Genomic DNA, 23,073 nt, shown 5'->3' on the forward strand with positions numbered 1-23,073 from the left:
GGATGAAAGCAGTGGTGGATGCACTTGATGCAGTTTTCCAGGGCATTGTTTTCTTTCAAGTGGGAGAGAACGACGTGTCGGCGTCAACTGATGCTCAGAACCTGGTTGAGGACTTGCTGAATCTTCTGGACTACCTTCGGTGGAAACGGCCGGGCTCCAGAGCAGTGATAGGAAGTCTGTTCCCGAGGGTAAAACCAAGGAACATGACGGTCTCTGCCTACAAGCGGAAGGTGGAGGAGGCGAATCGGCGCTTGAAGAGGATGTTGCGACGCCGTCTGGATGCCACCTATTGGGACCACAGCCAGCACATGAGGATGGGACCTGCACTGTTAGGCAAGGATGGCGTCCACTTGACGTCAAAAGCCAATGCCCAGTTCTGGCTTTCCATTCGTAAGTGTATGTGTAGGTACGTTTAAACGCCCATGCCCTGTCCGGTAGATCATCATTTTATCGTAATTCCAAAACTCAATAATTGTCGTTTCCGCACATTGTGTTTATATACAGCAGTGACAAAAGGGTTCCGCGTGTGAGACAATCAGTGCAAACGGGACTCACAGATCAGTCAAATCTGAGCGCACGGGGCTTAGCTTGGGATGGCTTTAAGGGTGGGAAAACGTGACGACATCCGCACGTGTCGCACATGACGTGAAAGCTAAGACACGGGGCTTTCGATCCATAGTAACAATAAAAGCCTGTGGTCGATGTACGAAACAAAACAAGCATCTGCAGCGTGAAATACTGCCGTAAATCGGGTCAATTCGGGATTAAAAGCGCCCCGGCTTCGAACCCGTTAAAGACAGGTCACTTCTGATGATACCACCAGTTGGCCCTGGGAACCAGCTTCACGTCGATGTGCAACATGTCAATGGGTTGTGTATATTTGTCGTCCACGCGACGTATAAAAGATGATCGCAGAGCAAGGCTCTTTTCTTGGTAAAAAGACATGTCTATATCAGATGGCCAAATGGACGTGGACGTCCAACCAGGTGCCCCACGTCGACCCTGTGACGATCCCAGGTGCCTTATGCACGTGGCAACATTTTCATATATGATATGCGTGCATATGTTTCTTTCTCCGGGTGCGAGACGATTAGTGCAAGCGGGATGCAGAGATCAAACCCCTTTTGATATGAAATCTGAGCTGTTTTGGCTCCCGTCACACGCACGGGGCTTAGCTTCGGGGGGCTTTTAGGGTGGGAAAACGTGACGACACCCGCACGTGTCGCACATGACGTGAAAGCTAAGACACGGGGCTTTCGATCCATAGTAACAACAAAACCCTGTGGTCGATGTACGAAACAAAACAAGCATCTGCAGCGTGAAATACTGCCGTAAATCGGGTCAAATTGGGCTTAAAAGCGCCCCGGCTTCGAACCCGTTAAAGACAGGTCACTTCTGATGATACCACCAGTTGGCCCTGGGAACCAGCTTCACGTCGATGTGCAACATGTCAATGGATTGTGTATAGTCGTCGTCCACGCGACGTTTAAACAACAACACCCACCGTTTCTGGCCCCTGATATAGGGCCAGCTGACGTTTCCAGCTGGTAATATCATCAGTTTGTGTCATAAGCTTGACGCCTGAACTAACTAAAATCATTTTGCGTCGATCCATTTGGCTTTGTCAGAATGTGAAAAGCTTTCGTTTTCAATTTGCTTAAGTAGTGTTTAAAATCTCTTCGCATGACTTAAATGTGTTGTATACGTCTTTCTATGACAGCTATCATTTGTAACCGTATGGATGTCTCGCATCTTAAAATTCCCGTTTTACAATTGTAAAACAGGAATTTTATGATGCGAGACATCTTCTCTTTATAGAGATTCCTTAACGATAAGGGAAGTTTTGACGCTTTTCATTATATCAACATTAATGACATTGTACGGAACTGAGGCGGACAATGTGTCATTATGTCGCTTTCTTATACTGGCACTTGTGATTAGTGTTGAGTGTTGAAAGAGAGTTAAGGTTATTGTCTCTAGTGCCCCTTCAGTATTGAACAGTCCAGTTACTTGGCTCCCTAAGAAGAGGCAGGTTTGGACTATTATACATTTTATTGCTTAATCAAGAGATGTTGACTAAAGCCACACATTTATCAGTTAACAGTTCCACCTGCAGATGGCTGATAGCAGATTCAGATTCCTGACCTTTGATATTTCTAGAACAAATTAAATAAAACCTATGTCTTCCATTAAAAAATAACATTGACGAACTAAAATTCATTGTTCACATTGAATCATACAAGACTGGCATTTGTTTACGTTGTGGTTCATTTTAACTGCTTTGCATATGTTGTATATGACTTACCGATGCTCATGCTGTTGATCAGTGGAATATCTGGTTGAGACACGATTATGCACAGACCGCCGCCATAATGCGGGAATACTCTTCAGAGCGTTAAACAACAAACAAACAAACACAGCATATATGACTCATCAATAACTGCTCCATGGAGTGTAAGGGAGGATTAATGGTCTACACAGCTGGTGGTGGTTGTAGAGCACATTCACATACATTTCCCCTCGCCTGTCATGTTGAAGCAGGCTGAACAACCAAAATGATACATACTGCATGGTCATTTAAGCGACGAGACTGTGTATATATAACCACGCAGAAAATAGAGCCACTGGAAGTATATGGAGGCGGGGTGAGGTGAAATTGGGTTTTACGTCGTGCCTGAGAATATTTCTCTCATATGACGACGTGCATGCGTGTGTATGTGTGTGTGCGGCTGCTTGTACTAGCCCAGACTGAAGCTGGTTTTATAGTTTTAGCCCACTGAGATACCATGCTGCAGTGAAGCATGAATACCCCACTCAGACACATTATACTGACTCCGAGCCGACCAGTCCTTGTTGTACCCAGGAATGCCGAGTGCCAGGCAGGGACCAACAAGTACCATATTTTAACGTCTTTTGGTATGCCGCGGTCGGGGATCGAACCCGCGACCTTCCGCTCTCCGGGCGGACGCTCTAACCACTACACCACGGAGGCGGTCGGAAGTATATGGAAGCCCTGTACATAAAAACATACTAAGCCGCTGTTATAGATGTATGCTTCTCATTATTACATGCATGTTGTAACATGCTGTGTGCCTTTGTAATTGTTTGTGTGTGATCTATATATGTGGATTCAATCAACACGCTGCTATAAATACATACACCTACCATGTCCTTCAACACATCTGAAAGCTATTATGAGTGTGATTATTCTGAAAGTCATTGTGGAGCAAGTAACGCACAAGCAACTGGACCGTGAACATTCAGGGCTAGTTTAATCAATGCATGTGTAAGCCAGCCGGAAACCACGAGTGACCCAGAAACCCGTAAGTTGGTGATTACACAGTTCGGTTTGACGTGGTCACCACTCGTTGTCACTCAGACTATGTCACTATCACCCAGGTATAGTGCAGCTACGACAGTTGGGCTACATAGCTGACGAGGCTTGAATTGTGAACACACCGCTGTTGATGGCTGCACCTCTCTGCCTTCGCTGATATCAAACCTGCAACTCGTCATCCCGACCTGTTTACTCAGGGACATTCTACGTCAGTGGGTTAGAGGATGTTATTTGGGCCAAGGCAATTAGCTGACAAAACACTGAAGCTTACAGTTACTCAAATTTCAGGCAACAACGTAGATTAACAACGGATTTATGAGCCAAGCACTGCACCGTTTGACCGGCTAGCGTCAGAAGCTGCTGCGCTGTATGTCAAGGTAAGAGATTGTCTGTTTCATGCATCAACCGTATTCTAAAATATCTAGTTAGAGTGACTGTGTAAGTTGGGTTATATACCGCTTTTAGCAACAGTCCACCCATTTCACGGCGAGGGGCACATGTAATGAGTTCCACACATTGTACCCGTGTGGGAATCGAACTCGAGCCGTCGGCTTGAGGAGTGGTCGCTTTAACCACTAGACTACATCGCTCACTACATCAGATAGTATTACATGTACAATGTATAAGAGTTGAAACAGTATTGGACAACGGATGCCACTGCCTCATAACAATATCCAGCCTAGCGGTATCGTAAAATTAAATATACAGAGGGGAAAAAATAAGGGATCGCATGTGAGCACAAGTGTTCCATTATTTTTTCCAGGTTTCTTCACAAGCTGTGCGATATAAAACTTGTGAAGAAACCTTGGAAAATAATAAAGGAACACTTGTGTTTTCATATGGTCCCTTGTCTTTTTCCTTCAGTATATATCATGACGCTTACAACGCGAACGTTTTGCTGAAATACCATTGAATCTGCCATGAGCGTAACAAGATGGATGTGGACATAGTGTTGTGTGTGTCAGTCCCTGCTTGATCGGAGTGTTTATATTCTCATGGCGTGAAGGGAGCCCAGAGGAATCCGCCCAACACACCTGCGTCAATTTGAATGCAGCGCAGAGATAATACCAACCCAACCTGCTTCATGCCTACTTTTGCTAGTTCATTATACTCATTTCTAATTCATCGCACAAATTCTTTAAGGCTAATTTACCTTAGTTTACAGTGACGTACAAAAGAAAGTACACGCCTGGTGTTTGGGGATTATTTGAAAAGTGTTGTGATTTTGACTGGCAACTTCGCAATTGGGCATGATATCTGTGGGGTTTTGGCAACATATTAGGAATGTCTGTGACTCATATATCACTGTAAAAACTCTTTTCAAAACATTTACGTCGCTCTTTGGAAAGTAATCCAAAAGCACCGAATGTGTACTTTCTTTTGCACGTCAGTTTAGTAGTATTGTCACGGCAGGTACTTCCACGCGCATGACTCAAAACGGATGGTGCAGATGAAAGGGTGCAACCAGGCATGTTATAATTACGTGTCAAACCTGTGTTCACTTGACACATCAGTGGATGGATATAGACAGGGGGACGGACAAAATCCCTACAGCACAAAATCCCACGAAGACAAAATCCTACAGGACAAAATTTCTTTGGACAAAATCACACACCAAAATGACCAACATAGGACAAAATCCAATTTTTAATTATCATGTTTTCAGGTTTTCAAGATTATTAGCATGTTTTGATTATCATGTTTTCGTGACAGAGGCCAGTGGGATAAGTTGATTAGCATGGTTTGATTATCATGTTTGTGCATTGACAGAAAAGAGTCATACCAAAAGACGTTAAAATATGGTACTTGTTGGTCCCTGCCTGGCGCTCAGCATTAATGGGTACAACAAGGACTGGTCGGCTCGGAGTCCGTATAATGTGTCTGAGTGGAATATTCATGCTTAACTGCAGCATGTTATCTCAGTGGGCTAGCACTATAAAACCAGCTTAAACCGGGGCAAGTACAAGCAGCCACACATACATACACATGCACGTCGTCATATGAGAGAAATATTCTTAAGTGCGACGTTAAACCCCACTTCACCTCCCCTCACCTCACCTCACCTCACCAATACCTAGGTATGAATATACAGCAGTACTACTTGCATTCTAAAATGTGCCATATCTTCGAGCTCACACAGAAATACTATTTACCTACGATGAAGTACCCCCAACCCCCCTCCCATGTTGCAAAGAATGGCTCATCCGTACACTGACATACCTGGCTACCTGGCTACATCACCTTTACACGACAGCAGCTTCATTGGTGGCATATTGAGGTCCATTGTTCCACTCTGTATTCCAGATCTGAGGAGAATGGTGACAGACAAGGACATGGACGGTGGTTGGGCGTGGGTGGTCCTGGCAGCCACAAGTCTGGGAATGGTTGTGGCAGGTACTGCTGCTATAGCAACTGGGTTCCTGCAAGTGGAGTTCCTGGAACATTTTTCTCAGAGTACCAGCTACACCAGTCTCGTGACGTCAACGTTCCTGTGTCTGGAGCTCGGCATGGGTAAGGTTCTCTCCGGAATACGCAATAGTAAGGTGAGTTAAACACTGCTTTCACCAGAGATTGTGTGCGTAAAGCACAACGAAAGCAGTGGATAGGACGCGGGAAGACAGAGGGCTATCATCAAGCCGATTTCAAGATTTCTATGTACTACCAGAGAACCTTAACCCAGATAAAAAAAATGAGCTACATTGAGAGATGTGGATCTTATGTAGAACTAAATATGGTCCAGAAATAATCGTATGTGTTTCCCAGATTGGTTTGCGTTTCTGCTTTTGTCACCATGTCCGCCTCTTTTGTGCCTCTAACCTCACTCGACACGTGAAGATCCGGGTTAAAATTTGTTTTCAGCAACCCATGCTTGTCGTAAAAGGCGACTAACGGGATCGGGTGGTCAGACTCACCGACTTCGTTGACACACGTCATCGTATCTCAATTGTGCAGATCGATGCCCATACTGTTGAACACTGGATTGTCTGGTCCAGACTCAATTATTTACAGACCGCCGCCATATAACTCACTCTAACCTTGCTCCACAATGTTCCGTCATGAGAAGCTTCAAAACTTCCTATTTCTAGGGCCCTTCTCAAGCGTGCTGTGTAACGTGTTTAGCGTCAGAGTGGCAATGATGACGGGAGGCGTACTGATGTCTCTCGGACTCATCATCGCCAGCTTCAGCACCGACATCTTACACCTCTTGTTGGCATTTGGGGCACTGGGAGGTAAACGCTAAATTCATTTTACGAAATATATATCGTTTACAAGGACCAAATGCTACATTAATGCTAGATAATCCCCGATCCGTCATAGACAAAATCTTTGTCTGACCGGGACAAGTGATAAATGCTCAGTGGTCCCAAATGTTTTCTCAAAGCAGGCCGAAATATACTCGTGAAGAAGCTGACTTTGCATGTTTTTGTTCCCATGAATGGCGGTCAGTTAGTGAGGACACCTGGTGTTCGTGAAAGGTAATCCAGCATTCGTCACAAATACATGCAAGGGCAATTAAATTGGAAATAATATCTTATTTTAATGCACAAATAACAAATGTTAACGAACAGTTTGAAATATTTTCTTGCTTATCCCGCAGCCAATGTAAAGGACTTACTATTAGATATTTTTGGGGCAAAGGTTTGGAAGTCAAAGATTTATTCCCTCCATATTGCTGACCCGCCCAAAGGGTTGTAGAAATAATAGCCGAACGCAATATATTATGATAAGAAGGGCTTATATGAATTACATGTATTTTTGTGTCGTTTGCAGGTGCTGGCTTCGGGTTGATATATACGCCACTCAACGTCATACTCGGCCATTATTTTACGCACCGACAACCCTTCGCCAACGGGATCTCGCTCGCTTCGTGTGGTACTGGTCTGGCTGTTGGAGCCTACTTTGTGATCTGGTTGATTGACGCTTATGGATGGCGAATGACCGTGTCAGCATTGGCGTGTGTTAGTCTTCAGTTCTGTGTGATCGGGTGTTTATATTTCCCGACAAAACATACCAAAACGACCCTCTGCTGTACACGCCGTAAACAGATCTGTGGTGAATGTCGTAAACCGGAAACGTGTTTGTGGTTCTTGAAAGATGCAAGATGGTGGATAATGTGCTCGAATTACGGGTTATTGATGATTGGATATGCAATTCAGATTGTTCACTTGCCTGCATATGCAGAATCAGTACACATAGACCACGTTCTCCTTCCAGGCTTATACACAACCTATGGCGTTGTGATTTCTGTAGCCCGGGTACTGTGTGGAGTTTTGTGTAACGACACTACCGTGGACCTCCGGATGGTGTTTTTCAGTACCCAGGCCTTGGAAGGACTAGTCATCGTGTTTATGCCACTATATGCTAAGGACTATGCTGGTTTCATGGCTTATCAGATATTGGTGTCACTTTTCTATGGAGCTAGCCTGGTCCCGTTAACGCCCCTGGTTGTTCAACTGTTTGGAGTTGACCGACTGTCGACAGTGTTTGGTTGGATCATGCTGTGGGGAGGTGCTGGTTCTCTTGCTGGCCCTGTCATCGCAGGTAGGAATGTTGCTTGATTGTGGACATTTAGAGGTTTCAGTGACCTTTAATTATATAAGGCGTGCCGGTCACAGGACCTCGACACGGACGTTCAGAAGCGCATGAACAACACATTGTGACGTACATGCGGTTATAGATTTAAAGAGAGGACTCTCACGTTACATGTTACTATGAATCTCCTTGTGGTCCTAGTGGTCTAGTGGATAGAGAATCTGCCAGAACAGAGTTACCTTCAGCGGTAGGTCGGTGGCCACGTCAGAAGGTGCTAACTGCTACACTGCCTGGCACTAAGCTTATTTGTTGTTTAACGCCGAGCTGAGCAATACTGAAGCCATATGGCGTCCAGACAATCCAGTGATCAACACCATGAGCATCGATCTACGCAATTGGGAAATGATGACATGTGTCAACCAGGTCAGCGATCCCGTTAGTAGCCTCTTAAAGCATGGGTTGCAGGAGACCAATTCTATTCCGCATCTTCATGAGACCTTTCATTTAGCATACAGATGATATCACAAGATCTGGGAGTGAGTATAATATGTCTCAGTGGGGCCCCCGAGTTGCGCTACAGCGTGGCTATCTCCGCTGGTTAGCACTAAGTCCGGATGAGTACAAGCAGCCAAACACACACGCACATGCACGTCGCTAGGAAATAGAGTGACATTAGCCTTACATTACAGAAACAATGCTCGCTCACTTTTTCTTGCAGGCTGGTTACATGACGTCACCCTGTCCTACTCCAGCGGGTTTCACGTAGGAGGTAGGAGGTTTCACGTCTCACTGTTTTGCAAATGAGACTCATGTAGGTCATGTAGGACCTATCACATGTAGGTCATGTAGGACCTATCACATGTAGGTCTGTAACAGAGACAAACGCTTCGTTTTGTTGACAGACATTTCGAACAGATAACTTGAAATCGCTTCATAACTTCAATCTTTAGACTGCAGAATTTATAAAAGTAATATTGTAGTATTTTTCTCTGCTTCCTTTGCTGTGACGGCGATTTGAGTTCGATTGGACGGCGTTCATGCTGCCTTTTACCATACACAGAGTATTATTAGCGCTACTTTATCAATGCTCCGACCAACGGATATGTGGTCACTCGATTTTCATTCTCAACTCCCTGGTGAGCATACAAGCAATTGTGTCTTACAGTTCTATAAAGTCTCATCTCATCCTACCGGGTAACCATTTACTGCTGAATGAAGGGAATATTTCGACCGTGTCAAGGTCACTTGCCCAAGGAAACTTAATCCCCAGAAACTGTCACGAGCAAGCTTTGATTAACGTCACCTGATTGTTTACGTGTGTTTTGCAATGTGTCACAACTTGCTTAGAGTAACTCAATTGAATGTACTACGTATCTAGAGCTATAGTAAATGCATGTCAATCACCCAGAAACGTACTCAAATTGAGTTGTTGATGTGTATCTTTTCGGATTGTCCAATGATGCACTGAATTATTCTGCAGTCATATGCATGTTTCCTCTATCAATTCAACAAGAAAAGATCAGTTTACGAGTATTTTGTATATGGTCTGATGGACCCTAGTACATGGTTTCCACGCAACAGATATCACAACATAATCAAATTATTATATATATCATATTTAGCATTGTGTAATCATAGTCAAAGTACACAACTGACTGACTGACTGAGTTTGGTTTTACGCCGCTTTTAGTGATACAACGCTTGTATATATGTATACAACGTGGATGTAAGATCAAACCTTGTGAAACTGGTAAATGACACAAGTTGGATGAGTAATCAGTGTATTATGTGTTAGCTAACAGTTACTGTAGGTTCGCAATCCAAACGATGGGTCAGATAAGAGACAGCCCAATAATCAATGTTAAGGATTCCTGAATGTTCAGACTGTTGACACTGTTGATTAGATAAAGGTCAGGTTGAAAAATATTCTCATCTTAAACTCGTCGCCCTTTTTGTATATGTACAACCAGCCTAGGTAAAAACTGCCCTGTCTAGAAACTTCGCAAGCGATCAAGCCTGCCACGTTCATTTGACCAAGGGCAGATAACTCCAGTTTGCCAAACCTATCTTGACATCGCTGTTGTCGACTGTTGTTTCATTTTCCATTTGTTTTGAAATCATTTGGTGCCACTGATCATTACCACAAGTACATTTTGTATAACCTTACATGTAACACTTTGATCTATCACTGAATGGGTATCACTGAGTATGTACTCGGCGTAGAATTATGTCGTTTGTTACTTTTCCATCATTACAAATGTATATATGCCATGCCGTCTCTCTGTCGCAGGTTTGTTCGTGATTGTTGCGTCTCTGCTCATTCTGCTGATACCCGGATGTAAACTTGGGACGTTCGAGTCGCAGGAAGATGTTACCATGGAAACACTTGTACATCTAAAAGAACAGCCTGCCAAAAAGTCCTTCCTTTGATCTGTGATATACGCCAGTAAACAAGTCTATCTTATATTGTATATACAGTCACGTATGTCAAAACTGTTTGACAAGGAACCCAATAACAATTTGTCGGTCTTTGAACATCGTTTATTGAAAACTTGGTATTCAGCAACCCATACTTGTCTCCATTAAATCATCCTTGTCGTAAGAGGCGAGTAACGGGATCGGATGGCCGGTCTCGCTGATCTGCTTGATACATGTCATCCTATGGCAATGCTAAAGATGTCAATCCATGGATTGTCCGGTTTTTAATCAATTGTTACAGACCGTTGTTATATAGCTGGACCATTGCAGGGCGCGGCATTAGACTTTAGAGAAGGAAACATAGTGTTGTACAGCCCCGCAGCAATATCCTATTTGTACCACAGTGCCGGGAGGAGACATTCAGCGACCATCGACGGTTCCAAATCGCAGACCAAGACCATTCCATACCCTTAATGGGCTCGTAACAATCATGAAATACACTGGAAAGGACTGCATATATACGTTAACACTGACGTCTGGGTCTTTCTTTACCAAATCGACAGTGGTTGATATTATGCAGTCTTTTTACATCTTATAGTAAAACACATCATAGGTAGACAGTATTCTGAAGTGCTAGTCATGTCACATGTTCTTTATTCTAAGATCTCGGGTTTTACAATGAATCGTTATTTGTCCAATGAAATAACGATTCAGTTTTAAAGGATACATAAAAATTACACACAATGTAAAATCTTTGTTTTGTTCACATCCACGGCCTTTGTTGATATCGGGGATTGTAATCTGCTAACTACTAACTCTGAAAAGGTTAACAGCTCGTGCTACTATGTCTTATAGGGCCCGTAAGTAGGTCACTTCACTTCGCGAGGCTTTAGTACTTCCGGTGACAAAACACGTTTCATACCTTGTCGAATGGTCTCGTGTCTGTCAGTTGACAATAAGGAAGTGATAAACCCTGCAGAAATAACAAATTTCCGATTCAACCATCCCGAAATTAGCCAACTATTACGACTATCAACAGCTGTGACAGCCAAGCACGGTTGTACACTTGGTCCGGTCTAGTAAAGTCATATTTGGCAATCGCGCTATTTTGAACCAGAACTGGTTCTTGAGTATACGCTTGTCAACGGAAATCGGGTACCGGAAGTAAGCTGGGTCCCGTCTCGCATATCGCAAATTGGCAAGCGGAAAAGGGGCCGGAAACCAGCTTAGTACCAGAAGTAGCCCCTCGCGAGACTTACAGGCCCTATTCCAACTTCCAACATGCCAACTGCACGTGGCAGACATGCATGTCAAAATCGTTTAAAACAATAATTATATCACTGAAATGTACAGCGACACACGAACATTTTTCACTGTAAATTTGAATTTTACCCCGACCCCTTTCATGTGTGCACATCATACATAACGCTTGCACGAAACGGGCGTGTTTGAAGGAAATTCATAACACGTTGTGAAGGGAATATTCATTTTCTGAATCCATATTGAGTCAAACAGCTTGGTTCCCGAATAATATCGCATCAAAATGTATTGTCCTATTATAATGTTAATGTTTAGTAATGTGTCATTGTAATTACTTTGAGGTGGTGTTTATTGATTTGTAAACCTAGCTGATATTACAATGCAGCTGTTAAGCAGTATTACATGTTTTGTGCTTTGTTGCTTTCACACTGAATGATGTTTTGCGAATAGAATTCTTGGTAAACTTTTGTTTTAACTTGAGAATAGACACGTAGCATGAGAAGTCATGTACACCTGTACTTTACTTCGTTTTGTTGAATAACTCAGATTAATGTTACACAACATGTGTATAGGTTGTAATAGGGGTTAATGTCGGCGACGTTAGTCGGATGATCAGGGTCAGTGACATGGTTGATGGCGTCCCAGTGACATGGTTGATGGCGTCCCACCAGTGACATGGTTGATGGCGTCCCAGTGACATGGTTGATGGCGTCCCACCAGTGACATGGTTGATGGCGTCCCAGTGAAATGGTTGATGGCGTCCCACCAGTGACATGGTTGATGGCGTCCCAGTGACATGGTTGATGGCGTCCCACCAGTGACATGGTTGATGGCGTCCCACCAGTGACATGGTTGATGGCGTCCCACCAGTGACATGGTTGATAGCATCCCATTGACATGGTTGATGGCGTCCCACCAGTGACATGGTTGATGGCGTCCCATTGACATGGTTGATGGCGTCCCACCAGTGACATGGTTGATGGCGTCCCAGTGAAATGGTTGATGGCGTCCCCCCAGTGACATGGTTGATGGCGTCCCAGTGACATGGTTGATGGCGTCCCACCAGTGACATGGTTGATGGCGTCCCACCAGTGACATGGTTGATGGCGTCCCACCAGTGACATGGTTGATGGCGTCCCACCAGTGAAATGGTTGATGGCGTCCCACCAGTGACATGGTTGATGGCGTCCCACCAGTGACATGGTTGATGGCGTCCCACCAGTGACATGGTTGATGGCGTCCCAGTGACATGGTTGATGGCGTCCCACCAGTGACATGGTTGATGGCGTCCCAGTGACATGGTTGATGGCGTCCCACCAGTGACATGGTTGATGGCGTCCCACCAGTGACATGGTTGATGGCGTCCCACCAGTGACATGGTTGATGGCGTCCCAGTGACATGGTTGATGGCGTCCCACCAGTGACATGGTTGATGGCGTCCCAATGACATGGTTGATGGCGTCCCACCAGTGACATGGTTGATGGTGTCCCACCAGTGACATGGTTGATGGCGCCCCACCAGTGACATGGTTGATGGCGTCCCACCAGTGACATGGTTGATGGCGTCCCAGTGACATGGTTGATGGCGTCCCACCAGTGACATGGTTGATGGCGTCCCACCAGTGTCATGGTTGATGGCGTCCCACCAGTGACATGGTTGATGGCGTCCAACCAGTGACATGGTTGATGGCGTCCCACCAGTGACATGGTTGATGGCGTCCCAATGACATGGTTGATGGCGTCCCACCATTGACATGGTTGATGGCGTCCCAGTGACATGGTTGATGGCGTCCCACCAGTGACATGGTTGATGACGTCCCAGTGACATGGTTGATGGCGTCCCACCAGTGACATGGTTGACCAGTGACATGGTTGATGGCGTCCCACCAGTGACATGGTTGATGGCGTCCCACCAGTGACATGGTTGATGGCGTCCCACCAGTGACATGGTTGATGGCGTCCCAATGACATGGTTGATGGCGTCCCACCAGTGACATGGTTGATGGCGTCCCACCAGTGACATGGTTGATGGCGTCCCACCAGTGACATGGTTGATGGCGTCCCACCAGTGACATGGTTGATGGCGTCCCACCAGTGACATGGTTGATGGCGTCCCACCAGTGACATGGTTGATGGCGTCCCACCAGTGACATGGTTGATGGCGTCCCACCAGTGACATGGTTGATGGCGTCCCAGTGACATGGTTGATGGTTGATGGCGTGGCCCACCAGTGACATGGTTGATGGCGTCCCACCAGTGACATGGTTGATGGCGTCCCACCAGTGACATGGTTGATGGCGTCCCACCAGTGACATGGTTGATGGCGTCCCACCAGTGACATGGTTGATGGCGTCCCACCAGTGACATGGTTGATGGCGTCCCACCAGTGACATGGTTGATGGCGTCCCACCAGTGACATGGTTGATGGCGTCCCACCAGTGACATGGTTGATGGCGTCCCACCAGTGACATGGTTGATGGCGTGACCCACCAGTGACATGGTTGATGGCGTCCCACCAGTGACATGGTTGATGGCGTCCCACCAGTGACATGGTTGATGGCGTCCCACCAGTGACATGGTTGATGGCGTCCCACCAGTGACATGGTTGATGGCGTCCCACCAGTGACATGGTTGATGGCGTCCCACCAGTGACATGGTTGATGGCGTCCCACCAGTGACATGGTTGATGGCGTCCACCAGTGACATGGTTGATGGCGTCCCAGTGACATGGTTGATGGCGTCCCAATGACATGGTTGATGGCGTCCCACCAGTGACATGGTTGATGGCGTCCCAGTGACATGGTTGATGGCGTCCCACCAGTGACATGGTTGATGACGTCCCAGTGACATGGTTGATGGCGTCCCACCAGTGACATGGTTGATGGCGTCCCACCAGTGACATGGTTGATGGCGTCCCACCAGTGACATGGTTGATGGCGTCCCACCAGTGACATGGTTGATGGCGTCCCACCAGTGACATGGTTGATGGCGTCCCACCCGTGACATGGTTGATGGCGTCCCAAAAGTGACATGGTTGATGGCGTTCCACCAGTGACATGGTTGATGGCGTCCCAATGACATGGTTGATGGCGTCCAACCAGTGACATGGTTGATGGCGTCCCAGTGACATGGTTTGATGGCGTCCCAGTGACATGGTTGATGGCGTCCCACCAGTGACATGGTTGTTGGAGTATCTCATCGTATTGACCAATCCATTATTTATCACGGATAGACTCCACACATCACCCCGCCTTCTTATAGCTAGAGTAATGCTAAGTGCGGCATTAAATAACAATCAATTTAGAGAATGACTCTTGTGCTCAAGGAAGTAGACTGCCGGTCAAAAGAAAGTTTACACCTGACAATGGAATTCTACCAAACATTACTAATGTTATATAATGGACTGAAGACTGTGGAGGAAACACTGCAAATGTTATGTCCAAAACACAGCTGTGATATCTGTCGCAAATACCTCACAATATCTTGTTTGCTTCGTTGTCTTCATTGTAGCCGCAGTCAAACACTTCGCCCGCTTGCTTGTTCTTGGTAGGTGTGATCTGGTGTTACTGAAATTAACAGTAGAAAACGTGGAAGTAAATCAGCTGACTGACTGACTGGGGTGATCTAATCGCCAGTCGGGAGCTTACAGTTTCCTGTAACAATAAATATTACAATTGTAGTTTGAATTCTTGTAAGATTCTAGATTACCCGGACATTTCCGTCGTTAATAATAATAATAATATCATTGCTTATGGTAAGAGCGACTAACAGCATCAGGTGAGAGGTCAGGGTCGACTAGACTGATGCATTTCATCTTGTGCCAGGTCATCACGACTTGGTTACTTAATGACGGACATCACATAGCTGGTATATTGTAGCATGTAGTGTCAGAAAAACACACACACACACAGAGACAGAGAGAGAGAGAGTAGGAGAGGGAGGGAGAGACAGAGAGAGAGAGAGAGAGAGGGGAGGGAGAGAGACAAAGAGAGAGAGAGAGAGGGAGGGAGGGAGAGAGACAAAGAGAGAGAGGAGGGAGGGAGAGAGACAACCTAGCTATGTTGGGGTGTTAAGGTTGTATATACTATCTTTGTAGTGGGAATTCATGACTGAGCCTTCTTTAATTCAGCCACTGCACCAAAAATATTAAAGTATCAGCAACTAAATCGATAATTCACGGGATATGCTGTATGTCCTGACGATAAGAGCTGGTAGGAAAAGTTTCATCGTACTCCTTTGAGGACCACACGCGTGATAAAAAATATCCTGTCTGAAAAATACATCTCAGCTAACCCTGTGTTCGTCCCTCTGAAGGTGAGGCTCGGTGACCTGTTCCTTGCATACCTAAACGACTGTCGTTCATTACATCAACCACTGGGTTTCTAACACTCTTGTTCGGCATTACCTTGCATGCCTCGAAGCAATGGCCAAACTGATTTCAACGTGTCCTTGCCGACACCTGACCAAAGTCTACTCGTACGGCGATAGATAATACTTTCACCTTCGTGGCACATATCAAGGTCAAACGACAACCTGCTGATTACACTTTTTGTCTGCCTTGCTTCTTACAGGATCGACATCGTGCAGGTATTTCAATATATTCAGCAATATTTTTATTTTCAATGGTTTTGTTCTTCGGACAAATAATTAGTTTTGAACAGAAGATGGGAATGTTTGACTGGTACTGTCCTTGTGTTCGTTCAGATGAACAATTTACTTGACATTGAACATAGATTTGACCCGAGCCAACACTTGGGTACAACTGTGAAACAAAGTTCGAATGTAAAGTATTAGAGTAAAGATACGTTTGGACATTAAACATTCCGTGTGGCAACGTCTGTGACGTTTACTGAAACATATCCTATAGTTTGCACACCCGCACGCTGTTCACAGCGCCAGACAAGCGGGTAAAGTGTCATTCCTGATTCTGACCATTAGACGGGTTAGAATGATCTTCAGTAACCCATACTTGACGTAAGAGGCGACTAAACGTGATCGGGTGGACTTGGTTGACACTTGTCACCGTATCCGAGTTGCGTAGGTCGATGCTCATGCTGTTGATCACTGGATTGTCTGGTCCAGAATCCATTATTTACAGACCGTCATCATATAGCTGGAATATTGCTGAGTGTGGCTTAAAACTAAACTCACTCACTCACTCCAGATTGTTGAGGGTAATAACATCAACATCACAGATTTGCTACCGGTTGTAATATGTTCCAAATTCGTTCATTATTGCTATAAAATAGTAGGAATGTATAAAGTCGGGTCCTAGTTTAAAAATACAGACGTTTACAGTTAACTATCAATTTAAAATGAAATTGTTTCATCATTGCAACTGATTGATACACCTCATGGTATACATACAATCCCTTCTGTACGGTTGTGTTTTAAGCATACAGTGATATCCACAGGCCACAACAATCTGACAAATGAGTCAACGATTGCAAGAAACGTTTTGTCATATGCATGAATAGAATAGAGTAATACTTTAATGCCTTTTCAGGAATTTGGTACATCAGCAGAGTTACTGACACATCAGAGAGATACAAAACATATTTACATAAATTCATTGATTTAAGTATCTTCACATTTGTACAAGAGATATGGTACTTGGAATAAAGGATGTACAGGCTTTCTTAGTTTTCACAATTGGAATAAGAGGGTGATTGTTGTTTTAGGTTTTAGCAATGGTCCAGTTATTTAATAACCTCAGGCTAATCAATGGTATACTCTGTGAGCAACAATCCATGACGTCGCGACAGGACTACACAGAATCAGCCACATACTGTGACCGATCTATCCATATAAGTGGGTCGTTACATTGTGTATGGCATACAGAGGGATAATTGGCACGAAAATCACGAATTAGTGCCACGAATGCATGAATGTTAAATGTATTTTACATGTAAGTGCGTACGTATATTTGTGTCCATATGCCACTCCCGTGTGTACATCACGATCAAGCCCTAAACATAACCACATCCAATCGGGGTCTGATTCCAAACTTTGGAGACCCACAGCAGTTAAGCTGGCATACGGGAGGGATATTGTCTCGATCCGAGAGCATCCCGATCATGTCGGCAACTTGTCTCAATCTGAGGGCAGAACACCCCATCCCCTCAGCAACTTGTCCCAATCTGAGTGCAGAACACCCCATTTCCTCAGCAACTTGCCTCAATCCGAGGGCAGAACACCCCATTTCCTCAGCAACTTGCCTCAATCCGAGGGCAGAACACCCCATTTCCTCAGCAACTTGTCTCAATCCGAGGGCAGAACACCCCATTTCCTCAGCAACTTGCCTCAATCTGAGTGCAGAACACCCCATTTCCTCAGCAACTTGCCTCAATCTGAGGGCAGAACACCCCTGCAGAACACCCCTCTTGTTCAGGCAAGACCTGGTTGGGATCAATCAGCCAGGAACTGATTATGTATTATAATCTTTACCGCTTGTCTACATACCGGTCGTTGTTTCAGGATGTGGACCACGTTGTGTCTCGTGGCTGGCCTCCTCCTCTGTGTAGAAGCAGCTACGTATGTCATCTTCATCCCAATACATGTCACATTTAGATCGAAGCCAATACCATCATTAGTAGATGTCATATAGGGGCTAGCACATAGTCCTCGAATTACCTAGGGATTTCAGTAATTTTGATTCTGCATGGGTCCCATTTAATACTTACGAAAGGACACCTCTTCCTTATATTACGCGGCAATAACAACTGCCAAAAAGATATGCAATAATGAAAAGACGAAGATAATCTAAGTAAGTTTACAGCAAAAATAACATAATGTTCCTAAATATTTATCTCAAGGGTAAGAGGATAAGACCACTGATAAAGTGCATGGTTATGTTGTGAAGACACCTCCCAACGACAGCAACAACGATCCGGCCGACGCCGACGCCGTTGAGTCTGAGGAATCTGTTCAGGATAGTATTCAGGAGAGAGGACTTCAACGGTGACGGCGTACACTCTCTGTTGGAGTTCGAGCACCTGTGGAGTCTGTCTGACATGGATGGTAACAATTTAGGGACGAGATGTGACGATGGCCCCATGTACTGACACAGACAACAAGTTGTCTTCTTTCCTTCCTAAAAGACATATGAAATGACCAGGTACTCGAGAGTGGGTCAAAATTGTTAAGTCTAACCTATGGTGACACAAACTGTTTTTGTACTCTTAATTTATATGGCGTGTGTTAATATCCTGAGAAAATAATCTTGGGCAAATGACTATATTGGGATGAAATTGGCAAGCAAGTTTCATTTGAAGAAGGGTTGGCTTGCCTTGTTCAGACCCTACAATGTTTGAAGGAAAGACATATTTCGTCATTTGTTTGAACATTTGTTTTAATTTCATAAAGTTTCTGAATCTTTTGCATATTTTAAAATCGGTTAAAGGAGCCCTCATCACCTCTCGTATCTTCATCGGTGCACAGTTCCATTGGCTAAAACATTGGTTGATGATGAAAATCTGAAAATATTTCTCTTCATTTAATATTACATTATACAAAAATTACAGTTCTTTACCACCTACTAGACATTTCCCCGTTCTTACACTTTGAACTCCAACGGAATTAACAATACTTAATTGTAACAGTGATCAGATACAGTTATACCAATACAACTGATATATTTTTCACAGGAGCTTGTGTAGGTCAGTCTTCTCTGATAGTCTAAAACGCTTTGTTTAAGAAATTTTAGAAACGATTGAAGGAATCACCTGCTTCATGCGACATCCTCACTACACCCGATCGAAATCTACTTAATAAATGTGGGATGGGTGAGTCCCTAACGATTATGAATGTAGTTTTTCAATAAGGATGTACTTCAGCAAATCTCATCTTACACAGATCCTTCACTGGTCAGCTCGCCACGATCCGCCATTAAGTCCAACATGTCTATTCATTTCAGACCGCCCCTGAGATAGAAGTTGTGCAGAAATAGATTTTAAGAGAGATCCCGTTTTTAATCATGTATTTCTGGGAAACCACATCGGCATGTTAGTGAGTGAGTTAAGTTTTACACCACTTTTAGCAATTTTCCTGAAAATTCACGGCGGGGTACACCTGAAATGGACTTCACAAATTGTACCCATTTGGGAATCGAACCCGGGTTTTCGGCGTGACGAGCGAATGCTTTAACCACTAGGCTACCCCACCGCCCCACATTGACATGTTAAGGATGGCTTAATACAATAGAGGAGTCGTTTGAAGTCGTCAATTGCTAATGTTCTGGCATAAACTTAGTTCGTAGGTGAAAAGATGTTCAGATGGGCACAAAATGTGAAATCAGTTTCTAATCACTCAGTTACGTAATTGTCACTCGGTTACGTAATTGTCTTAGTTTTAAAACGGACAATTTACTTCATCTATTTGTCACAGAAGCATAATTATGTATCATAGAATGATATGATATTGAGACATATTCCTGTTTCACTAAGTTCTTCGTGAGTCACAACAGGCCAATGTCATTGTAGGTGAAGCAGATCAACATATTAAGGACGAAATACTTTGTCTCATAACAAGGTGACTGACGCCATGACAACTCAAAATGTTCATTCCGAAGTCAATTTAAACATATTATCTGCCCGTGAATGTAAAAGTAACTAAACTTGTCCATCCGAATTGTATCAAGCAGCTAATCTGACAGTTAATGCACAACGAACATCTACCACAATTCTCATAAATCCATACAAAAGATGCTCACATGGACATTAACCTTTCATAGGGTTAAATCAACATACACAAATGTTCATCCGCAGTACATGAACCATCTGTATTAGTGGTACAGTGAGACATGAAGTTATCTCCCTTGGTTCAAGGTGATGGGTCTGTTACCGTGACAGAGTACACTTACTCAGACCAGTTCGGAAAGTTCACCGGTACAGAGTTGTACAAATACTTCGACCATGATCACAATGGCGTCATCCATCTGCAAGAATTACCCAGGATATTCACGGAGTATGATACAAACTGTAAGCATACGAATCAACTTCTGTATTTTAGCTATGTTCGGTGTTTCGATGTTCGAACTGTATATAGGAAACTGTGCTGTGTTGGTAGTAGAGTTGATGTAAAGTTTCTAAGAACGATTCATTGTGTGGTTCCTTTGATAGTAGGTACCAATCCAGCAGACACATTGATATGACCCTTGGTTTATGGGCTCCAAGCATGTGTTTATTATAATGATGGAGACGCCTAAAGCCGATATGGCGTTAGGCCTTCCTACCACATTCAACCGCTGTGAGATAACGGAAATAGTTGTCAAGGTGCTAAGCCCGCCTCAATCATTTACGGATTTTCATCATGTCATTTATTGAATGCTAAATGTTAATTATTTAAATAATGTGGTATTGATCAGTCATCATTAAGAGTGTCAGTTGTTTGCGATCTGTAGCCTGTTTTTATATTGAATCGTCTTCTATAGTTAAACTGTTTTAGATTTTAATCACTAGTTTTAAATTTATATCTGTGAATCTTATAGAATGAAGGTTATATTGCAAATATTGTTATTTTCAGTTGACGGCTGGATCACTGAACAAGAGTTTGTCGACGAGAACATCAGGGTTTGTACATAAACTTATCACTATCCATGGGTGTTAATGCTGTTGTTCTGTAACTGTTTCCGTATATTTGTGTTGCCGTTTATGTAAAAGTCTTAATCGTTTTTGTCAATAATATTCTTATTTCATTATCAATACAATTTATATTAACATATGTTTCTCTGTACTTCCAGATATACAAATTTATCACGAATGACGTTGGTACTGATAACAGTTACTTTGGTGAGCTCAAACACAGCAGTACTTGTTCATAGTTCTTGTAGGATTCAATACATTTATTTCAGTAAACACATTGTCCTTTATCTAGTGGATCGCGCCTCTAGGTTGCTTAACGAAACCTTAACCATCTGTTTTGCTATACAAATATTTTGATAATGTAATATCATTTCTTCGCTTTTCTTTTTAACATTATTAACGTGTTTGCGGTTTTTCAACATTCCTTTGAGGAACAATAACATGTAGTTGATTTTGATGATTCCTGTAAAGCTCGATTTTGTACGCTAGTTATGTATGTATCAGCAGTCGTTCAGAGTAAATGTATGGGCTAAAGATTAACACAGTCCGCAGTAGTCCAACATCCTCACGTTGGTCTGTAAACAATCAAATATGGGTCAGTTAAACACGTGTATGATGTTATATTGTTATGGGGCAGTGTTGTACCTTGTACAACTGTTATTATAGTTACTGAGAAGTTGATATTCCCATAATTGTCTTTATTGCTACAATCACTGGAATATATTTTTAGGATGCTAAATATTAATTAAATCACGTAGCTATGTTGATTTTTTATGGACTTTTGTGTTCAATGATTCAAGATGGGAGGGTTTTATGTTAGACTGGAGATGGGATTAGTTTACCGTTTATCATTATGGAATATGATTCATGCCTTACATTTATAATTTACCTTAATTATGTAAAAAAATAAAAAAATGTAAATATGACATAGAAATTCGAAAAAGGTGTCTTAATTTGTTCACATTGTATTCGGAACACATCCCTTACAAAACGGAAAACCTTGTCCTGACATGTATGTGTTGGAATTAACGTTTACTTTACAGTGTTCTCATTGAAAACAGAATGTTACTTTCAACATGATACCTCATCAGTTACATGTTACAGACTAAAGAGGTGTGACATGGCGCTCTCTGGAGTCACAATGAGTATGAACACTTATGTATTAATCAATATGTTTCAGGTCACCAGTGATTCAGATAAAATAAACGGCATGAGAAACAGTGTTTTTATCATTATGTCACCTTTAATCATCTCACTCTTGGAAACTATATACATTCGTGGGCTAAACACTGGCTTACCCACAACTGTATTGTCTAGCTAGGCTGAATATCCATAGCTTTCAGATTACATTCCAGGCTGACTGACCAGTGACCAAGACAGATATACTAGAGGTCAGTTTTGTCAGAGGGACCCGGGTTCATGTAGTAACCGACAAGGTATAGTATAGACGTCATGACAGACTGGGAGGACATGAGCTGGTCACCAAGACAGATACACTAGAGGTCAGTTTTGTCAGAGGGACCCGGGTTCATGTAGTAACCGACAAGGTCTAGTATAGACGTCATGACAGACTGGGAGGACATGAGCTGACCACCAAGACAGCAATTCCAATAGACGTTCTGAACGGAAAACACCTAAAACTACGGATATAAGAGAGACTGACCTCGCGCTATTTAGATGTATGCATCTGACTTTCTGTGAATTTAGTACGTTCGTGGTCATGGTGAAGGTAACGTAACGTTTGGAGGGTTAATATGTATACAGCATGTCTGATACCAGTGATTCTGTCCCCACTCTCCGGTTACTTGACTCTTAAGACAAGTATTGACTGCCGAGGAGCAAGTCTAGCCAGGATCTTCATGGTGCCTAGAACATATTGCAATACGGCAGTGGAGATTTTTCGTCTATTTGTTGGTGACTGACAGTTGCAGCAGATGATTGAAG

At 43.6% G+C, this 23,073-nt stretch overlaps 2 protein-coding genes across 5 annotated transcripts; both read left to right on the plus strand.

Moving 5' to 3' along the window:
- Positions 1–2,513: 2,513 nt before the first annotated feature.
- On the plus strand, positions 2,514–12,011 carry LOC124257684 (monocarboxylate transporter 12-B-like). Of its 4 annotated transcripts, none has more exons than XM_046691815.1 (7): positions 2,514–2,650; positions 3,626–3,714; positions 5,642–5,848; positions 6,424–6,567; positions 7,109–7,879; positions 8,589–8,639; positions 10,161–12,011. In XM_046691815.1, exons 3-7 carry the CDS (start codon positions 5,653–5,655, stop codon positions 10,298–10,300), a joined length of 1,302 nt encoding a protein of 433 aa, XP_046547771.1. In that variant the 5' UTR covers positions 2,514–2,650; positions 3,626–3,714; positions 5,642–5,652; the 3' UTR covers positions 10,301–12,011. The 4 variants fall into 4 exon arrangements, with proteins under 4 accessions (XP_046547771.1, XP_046547769.1, XP_046547772.1 ...); XM_046691813.1 differs by lacking the exon at positions 2,514–2,650 and adding an exon at positions 3,166–3,323; XM_046691816.1 differs by lacking the exons at positions 2,514–2,650; positions 8,589–8,639 and having other exon boundaries at positions 3,166–3,714.
- A 4,051-nt stretch (positions 12,012–16,062) lies between these two features.
- Positions 16,063–22,349, plus strand: LOC124257729. The gene is made up of 7 exons (XM_046691864.1): positions 16,063–16,135; positions 18,026–18,082; positions 18,411–18,568; positions 20,374–20,526; positions 21,071–21,117; positions 21,288–21,336; positions 22,310–22,349. The coding sequence occupies exons 2-7, from the start codon at positions 18,027–18,029 to the stop codon at positions 22,318–22,320; spliced, it is 474 nt and encodes a 157-aa protein (XP_046547820.1). The 5' UTR covers positions 16,063–16,135; position 18,026; the 3' UTR covers positions 22,321–22,349.
- The last annotated feature ends 724 nt before the right edge of the window (positions 22,350–23,073 follow it).

The sequence above is a fragment of the Haliotis rubra genome, unplaced genomic scaffold, assembly GCF_003918875.1.
Source record: "Haliotis rubra isolate DU_JTF1 unplaced genomic scaffold, ASM391887v1 Scf67, whole genome shotgun sequence".
Lineage (NCBI taxonomy): Eukaryota > Metazoa > Mollusca > Gastropoda > Lepetellida > Haliotidae > Haliotis > Haliotis rubra.

Bases quoted from the DNA above. Each gene is read 5' to 3' on its own strand.
- LOC124257684 (XM_046691815.1), top strand. From the start codon at position 5,653: ATGGTGACAGACAAGGACATGGACGGTGGTTGGGCGTGGGTGGTCCTG. The intron at 5,849-6,423 runs GTAAGGTTCTCT...TCCTATTTCTAG, and splicing joins GTGTCTGGAGCTCGGCATGG to GGCCCTTCTCAAGCGTGCTG. The intron at 6,568-7,108 runs GTAAACGCTAAA...TGTCGTTTGCAG, and splicing joins GGCATTTGGGGCACTGGGAG to GTGCTGGCTTCGGGTTGATA.
- LOC124257729 (XM_046691864.1), top strand. From the start codon at position 18,027: ATGTGGACCACGTTGTGTCTCGTGGCTGGCCTCCTCCTCTGTGTAGAA. The intron at 18,569-20,373 runs GTAACAATTTAG...CCTTGGTTCAAG, and splicing joins GAGTCTGTCTGACATGGATG to GTGATGGGTCTGTTACCGTG. The intron at 21,118-21,287 runs GTTTGTACATAA...CTGTACTTCCAG, and splicing joins TTGTCGACGAGAACATCAGG to ATATACAAATTTATCACGAA.